The sequence below is a fragment of the Pituophis catenifer genome, unplaced genomic scaffold, assembly GCF_029215685.1.
Source record: "Pituophis catenifer annectens isolate HBS135680 unplaced genomic scaffold, rPitCat1.0.hap2 SCAF_2, whole genome shotgun sequence".
Classification (NCBI taxonomy): domain Eukaryota; kingdom Metazoa; phylum Chordata; class Lepidosauria; order Squamata; family Colubridae; genus Pituophis; species Pituophis catenifer.
In genome coordinates this window covers 278,957,625-278,965,224 of record NW_027256882.1, presented here as the reverse complement: position 1 = coordinate 278,965,224, position 7,600 = coordinate 278,957,625, and the positions used below count along the sequence as shown (strand labels likewise).

The 7,600-nt window shown below is 46.1% G+C and overlaps 1 protein-coding gene across 1 annotated transcript in view; it reads left to right on the top strand.

The window, feature by feature from the left end:
* The first annotated feature begins 288 nt into the window (after positions 1-288).
* Positions 289-7,600, top strand: part of MALT1 (MALT1 paracaspase) — a 48,608-nt gene continuing 41,296 nt past the window's right edge. Inside the window, exons 1-2 of the mRNA XM_070934565.1 lie at positions 289-455; positions 6,137-6,300. Coding sequence (XP_070790666.1) covers positions 289-455; positions 6,137-6,300 — 331 coding nt within the window. The remainder of the gene's footprint in view (positions 456-6,136; positions 6,301-7,600) is intronic.

Sequence of the window (7,600 nt, the reverse complement as noted above, 5' to 3'; positions counted from 1 at the left end):
GCCGAGATCGCCGAATCTCCGCCTGTCCCGAACTTTCCAGTTTCTCTGCCTCTGAGGCGCGCCCGGGGCTCCCACGCACCCCCGTGGACTCTTCGCCGCCGCCGCCACCCTCGGGCTTCCTGCTACCCGGGAGATTCCCCGCCTGCGCCTCTCAGTCCGCCTCGCCTCCGACCCCGCCTCTGAAGGGGCGGCGGCACTTCCCCTTCCCTTTCGCTTTCCCTGCCTGCCGGAGCCGTCCGGGTGTGTGCCGGACCCCCGGCCGCCGGGCTTCAGTTCGTTCTTGCCGGGATGGCGGCGGCGGCGGCGGCATCCCTGCCGGCTGTCCCGGTGCTGATCCACCGGCTGGCGGAGCGGCTGCTGAGGAGTCTCAGCCACTTATTGGATCGCGCACCTCCGGGCAAGGGCTGGCGGGATTTGGCGCAGCTCGCCGGGAGCCGCGGCGGAGTCCGGCTGAGGTGAGAGAGAGAGAGAGAGAGCTGGGCAGGGAGAAAGGGAGAGTGGATCCCCGGGAGGCGGACGGAGAGAGGGATCCCCCGAAGCTGCCCTGAAGAGAGCCCGGGATCCTTCGATGATCCCTTTCTTGGTGAGGGGAGTGCGCCGTCTGGCCGCTGGGAGGCGAAAGGAGGCGCCTCTGGATACAGGTAGTGCTCGATTTACAATGGTTCGTTTAGTGACCGTTCAAAGTTACAGTGGCCCTGAAAAACAGTGACCCAGTGTTCACGCTTAACGACCATTGGGGCATCCCCCAGGTTATGTGTTAGGTCATGGGATCAAAATTCAGCCGCTTGGCAACCGATTCATATTTATGACGGTTGCGGTGTCCTGGGGTCCCCTTTTGCGACATTCTTCTGACAAGCAGAAGTCAATGGAAAGGCTAGATTCACTTAGCGACAGTTTGACTCATTTCATGGCCCCGGCGACTCGCTTAACAGCTGTGGCTGTGGAGAAAAATGGTGAAAGGGAGCAGATGACAGATGTTTCGCTTAACGACAGAAATGTGGAGCTCCGTTGTGGCCGTAAGCCGAGGACTACCTGTATTGGAGTCGCGGCTGCAGGATGGCACCTCCCGTCAAATTGAGAGGCTTCTGAAGATCCTGGGATAAAGACGAAGAGCAGCTAGACAAGACCCAGTGGAGCTCTTGCCTCCCAATCAGGAGGTTGTGAGTTCGGTCCTAGGTAGAGGCAGATGTAGGGTCTCCTGCTTGGGCAGGGGGTTGGACTAGATGACCTTTAAGGTCCCTTCCAACTCTGTTAATCTGTTAGTTCTCCTGGTTGTGTCTTGTCTCCTGGGTCTGGGTGGATGGCCACTCAGAGCTAGAAACAGAAGAGCCTGGCTCCACCTGGGCTGAGGGCTTCCTACAGAGAACTTCTGTTGGTCCCAGTCAGAATGATTTCCACATTTCTGTATAGGCTTCGAGTAAATTTTGGCACTACTTCCTCTTCCTTGGTGAGAAGTCAAGGAACTGCTGTAGGCGGTTTCCAAAACAGTCAACAAGTGCGGTCCAGGAAAGAGTCAATCATAGGTGCTCAGAAGACTAAGACTAGCGGTGACATGATAGCAGTATTTCAGTATTTGAGGGGCTGCCACAAAGAAGAGGGGGTCAACTTATGTTCCAAAGCACCAGAAGGCAATGGATGGAACCTAATCAAGGAGAAGCAACCTGGAATTAAGGAGAAACTTCCTAACGGTGAGGCAATTAGCCAGTGGAACAGCTTGCCTTTGGAAGTTGTAGGTATTTCATCACTGGAGGTTTTTAAGAAGAGACTGGACAGGGGTCTGCAACCTTAAACACTCAGAAGAGCCATTTGGACCCGTTTCCCACAGAAAAGAAAACACTGGGAGCCACAAAACTCTTCCCGTGCCTGACTATTTCTTGAGCGGCCACAAAACTAGCATAGGTAGTTGAATTAAACATTCTGTTTTCTTCTGAAACTTTTCTTTTCTTGGTTGGCCTTTTATCCATGGTTGGCCTACCCGGGGTTGAAAAGCTCAATAAATCACATCCCAGTGGGTGTCGCACATTGGCTGTTGTGATGCATATTTTGAGTGACAGGGAACCGCAGCAGAGGGGTGAAAGAGCCACATGCGGCTCCAGAGCCGCAGGTTGCTGACCCCTGGACTAGAAGATCTCCAGCTTTATTCTGATTGAACTGAGACTTGCCTGTATACAAGACAGTTTGGATTACATACTGGTCAGTTTAGTTAAGATGCTGGTCTAAGAGCCAAGCGATCGAGTTCTAGTTCCTCCTTACGCATGGAAGCTGGCTGGGTGATTTTTGAGCCAGTCTTGCACTCTGAGTCCAGCCCACCTCACAGGGTTGTTGTTGTTGTGGGAAAAATAGGACGAGGAAGATGTATGTTCACTGCCTTGGATTACTTATAAAGTAATAAAGGCAGGATAAAAATGCAATAAATAAAAGAAGATAATCTAGCAACCCTTGCTAGAGGAACTAGTATAAGAAATTGCGCAAGCTGCAATTATCTCTATTTTGCTTAAATAGAAGGAAAAAGTCTCTCATACAGGTAGTCCTTGACTTATGACCACAACTGGGATTAGAATTTCTATTGCTAGAAAACAAGGTGCTTGTTAAGTGAATCACACCCAATTTTATGACCTTTTTTTTTGGCATGGCTATTCTAGTGAATCATTGCAGTTGTTAAGTGAATCATGCAGTGTTGAAGTCAATCTGGCTTCCGCCATTGACTTTGCTTGTCAGAAGCTGGTTGGGAAGATCCCAAGTGATGATCTCAGGATGCTGCAACCATCGTAAAATACATGCTGGTTGCAAAGTGTCCAAATTTTGACTTTGGGGATGCTGCTACGGTTGCAAGTGCGAGGATCAGTCGTAAGTCAACTTTTTTCAGTGCTGTTGTGACTTTGAACAGTTATTTATTTTTTTATTATTTATTATTTTTTAGAATTTGTTTACCGCCCTACTCCCGAAGGACTCAGGGCAGTGAACAGCCAAATAAAATACATATAATACAAATGTTAAAAAAACCATTAAAATACAATTAATAATTGGCCTGGAAAACGAAATTTAAAACACCCCATATTCATAAGACAAATTTAAAATTTTAAAATTTTAAAATTTTTAAAAAACAGTTTAAAAGAGAGGTTAGGCCAGGCCGGCCCGCTGGAAAAGAAATGTTTTGATGGCACGGCGGAAAGCGCGCAGGTCCGGGATCCTCCGTATCTCCGGGGGGAGCTCATTCCAGATGGCAGGTGCCCCCACAAAGAAGGCTCTCCCCCTGGGGGCCGCCAGTCGACGCCAGTTGCTAAATGTAGTTGAGGATTTCTTGCACTAAAAGTTCTTTACAACACCACTTCAGGAGGGTTTTAAAAAGAAGCTAGGCAGCCCTCTCTCAGGGATGGTTTCAATGTTTGGAAAGGTTTTATAGATTCCAGAGGGTCAGACTAGATCAGGGGTGTCAAACTCAATTTCATTGAGGGCTTCATCAGGGATGTGTTTGACCTGGGGGGAGGACCTGGGGGGGGCGTGACCAGGATGGGTGTGGTCAGCTCAATGTCACATGTGTTGGGGGCACCTGTGGTAGCCCGGACAGGGCTAGGGGGATCCATTGTCTCCAGTGGAGGAAGGTGAGACTAGGGAGAGCGCCAAACTCTTGTCTTCCAGAGGAATGGCTCATTAATACAATTATGTAAAAGTAAAAAGTTGAGGTTTGATGTTAATGCCTTATTCTACTGCACCAAAGGGAGTCGGAAGTCAATGCCTTTTTTTCTTTTTCCCCTTTATCTTATGATTCATGATGAATGTATTTATGAGGACTATGATCATGATTTATCACTTATATCTTTTATGTACACTGAGAGCTTATGCACCAAAGACAAATTCCTTCTGTGTCCAATCACATAATATTCTATTCTATTCTATTCTATTCTATTCTATTCTATTCTATTCTATTCTATTCTATTCTATTCAATGCCATGCCATGCCATGCCATGCCATGCCATGCCATGCCATGCCATTCCATTCCATTCCATTCCATTCCATTCCAATCCAATCTTTCCTTCACTTTTTCCCTTCCCCTTTCCCTTCCCTATTTTCCCTACTATTTACTTTTGTATGTTCTTTGTAGACTATATTATAAACTAATAAAAACTATTTTTTAAAAAAGTATCCATATACAGCAGTGATGGCTAGCCTTTTTATCGTTGAGTGCTGAAAGCGTGAGTGCACGATAGCGCGCCCACGCGCCCACATCTATAGTGCAATGCACGCGTGATCCCCCCTGCGTACCTCGCCATCGCACATGCACACACGATGCCCCCTGCGTATGCACGCGTGACCTCCTGCATGCACCCCGCTCCCCCCCTCAACCATTTTTTGCTTCCAGGTTGGTGCCCGGGGCACCCCATTTTGGGCCTGAAAGGCCTCCTGCACCAACCTAGAAGCCAAAACGGGGCGCGGGGGCACCGTGCAAGGCCCCAAAATGCAATGCGAGTGCCCCCCCATGCATGCACCCCGCCCCCCACGCATGCACGTGCACATCCGCCACATACACCCTCCTTCCCCCCTCCCCCCGTATGCTCAGCATAGACCCGACAACCAGCTGGCCGGCGGGAGGCGCGCGCATATGTGTGGTGGAGCTGGGCTGGAGCGACAGCTGGCGTGCCCGCAGAGCGGGTTCTGCGTGCCACCTGTGGCACACGTGCCATAGGTTCGCCATCACGGATATATGGTATCACAACTGGTGCAATTAGCAGCTGCCAGGTGACTGAGGGTGCAAGATGTAGAAATTGTTTATTTTTTATATTGGAAAGTTCTACACTTTCCAATAGTGTTGATAGCTGGGCTATCAACATAACAATTTTAAATTGGGTTTTAAATTCCTGGGGTTTTAAATTGAGCCGAATTCATTTAATAATTTTAAATTATTTTAATTGATGTTGTCTTGTGTTTTTAATAGGCTGTACACTGCCCTGAGTCCTTCGGGAGAAGGGCGGTATAGAAATAAAATTATTTATTTATTTATTTATTTATTTATTTATTTATTTACTTACTTACTTACTTACTTACTTACTTACTTACTTACTTACTTACTTACACACACACACACACACACACACACACACACACACACACACACACTCTGGCTGATATCAAGCCCAAGAACAATGTGTGGAGTTAATTCTGAATAGTTACTTTATTATTGTTCACCTAAGGCCAAAATAATCTAAGATCATCTTCCAGTGAGATTCCTTGAGATCAGTTGGAGCACATGGCTATCATTGAAAGAGTTTTTCAAGTGACAGCCTTAAAAACTCTCTATATATTTAAGCCACCATTTAGCTATTGCTTCTGGTTTTACTCTGTGTTTGCTTTTATTGATGTGTTCTCACACTCATTGATGATATAGTATTACACTTACACTATGTTCTCTATTGCCCAGAGATTCTTATAGAATAGAATAGAATAGAATAGAATAGAATAGAATAGAATAGAATAGAATAGAATAGAATAGAATAGAATAGAATAGAATAGAATAGGATTTTTATTGGCCAAGTGTGATTGGACACAGAAGGAATTTGTCTTGGTGCATATGCTCTCAGGGTACATAAAATAAAAGATTATCTGTTGAAATGCAATGAGCGAAATCATCCACTTGAGGATTCTCAAATTTTGCACCTACTTTCTAAATCAACATGCCTGTGTGAGCTAATGGGGGCTTTTTAAGAAGGTTTGATCTGTATTTTCCTGGTGCTTTTTTTCTAGCCTCCCTTAGATCATTGCAGGAAGTCTTGGCCTAGCACTGTTTTTCATCAATTGGAGGAGTTAATTGGGTTGGGCAAGGAGAGGAGAAGGCAACTCCCTACAGATCTTCATTCTCTTGATTATTATGTAAGGCCAACTTGCTCTTTCTTGTCTGTGGTATTCTTTCTGGGTGCTAGAGTTGCAATTTTATTCCAGACCAGTCTTTTCTCAAACTTAAGTAACTTTAAGATGTGTGGAGTTCTACTTCTAGAATTCCCCAGCCAGAATTCTGGGAGTTGAAGTCCACACATCTTATAATTACCACTCTGAGAAACACCGATCTAGATCTCACACATAATTAACTGTATGTACAGAAAGATGTATTATTGCTATTGTTATTTGTTGTCATTCTTTGCAGTTCTCTTGAGTTGGAGCATTGTTCTCTGCAAGTTCTGGCTCCTGAAGGAAGTCCCAGCTGGAGTCTCCTTCAGCTAATGGGTGAAAGAGGCTGTACCGTTTCGGAGTTGACAGAATTGCTGCAGTCCTTGCAACACACGGAGGCACTTCAGTTGCTCAATCCAAGTGAGTTTTAAGTTCTCAGCCTAGGCCACCTCTTAATAATCACGTTACTACAAGTTGCATCTTGGACTTAAAACATGCAATTATATTGGCTTCCATCTAATAACTAAGCGAATCCAAAAGACTTTGCAGTCTGTCAGGGAAGGAAGAAAAGATGACAACCTTTCTGTGACTTGGACAGGCAGTGGTCAACTTATGACCAGTCACTTAGGAACAAGTCAGAGTTACAATGGACCCCAAAAAAAGGATTCATGATGTTTATTCAAAGTTCTGACATGGAACCACCCATTTTTTTATTTTTTTATTTTTATTTATTTTTATTTATTTTTATATGCCGCCCTTCTCCAGAGACTCAGGGCGGCTTACAATGCGTTAAGCAGTCACATGACTTTTCTGACCTAGGCTTCCTTAGAAATTAAACAGCACAGACTTAGTCTTGGCAAACCTCTTTAATTCATATGGCTGTAAACTACTTTCATTTACAGTCCGCAAGGCTTGATAAACAGTCTTGCAGAGGAAGGTTATCAACACCCACCTATCTCACGTGGAACGCTGCCAAAGAGCTAATTTCCAGACGCAGGGCAAGGCCAAGCTTGGCACAAAGTCACAAACAGAATTTTCAAATCTGGAATCAGACAGATGAACTAATTGCTTCCTGCAAAAGCTCACGTCCCGTTCGCTTCTCTTTTATGTCTTATGGGAGGGGCCAATCATCTCCAAGCCTTACTCCCAAGTCGACCCTGTTTCCTTAATTGTTCCTGTCTCCTGGCAGCTCTGCGCATGCGCACAATGGGAACAGGCTCCCGCTGTTCTTCTGCCTCGCTGATGTCAGACTCCAGAGACTCCGGAGGCAGCAGAGAACTACCAGATGGCCTTGGCTCCCTCTCTGCTTCTGACTCAGAACCATCGTCCAAGCCTTCCCCAGTCTCCAGGAATGGCCCACGTTCCTCCCCAACCTCCTCACTGTCCGAATCTGCTGCCAACTCTGTTGGTTGTTGGTGGGCCACAACACTGACTGCATTTTGGACACTCGGCAACCAAACCACCTTTACAGCTGTTTGAAGCATCCTGCAATCACATGACCATGTTTATTTTTTCCTGAAACCAGCGTTTATTTCCAATTTCTAGAAAAAAATGCCCCGCGGCAAACAGTGGGTTCTCCTTAACTACCACTGCATTTGATTTACGACTTCCACAATAAAGGTGGTAAAAGGGAGCACACCGTCATGACTTACTTTATGATCATCACGAGTTGTGACCGAAATTGAAGGCTCAATTACGGTCGTAAATTGAGGACTACCTG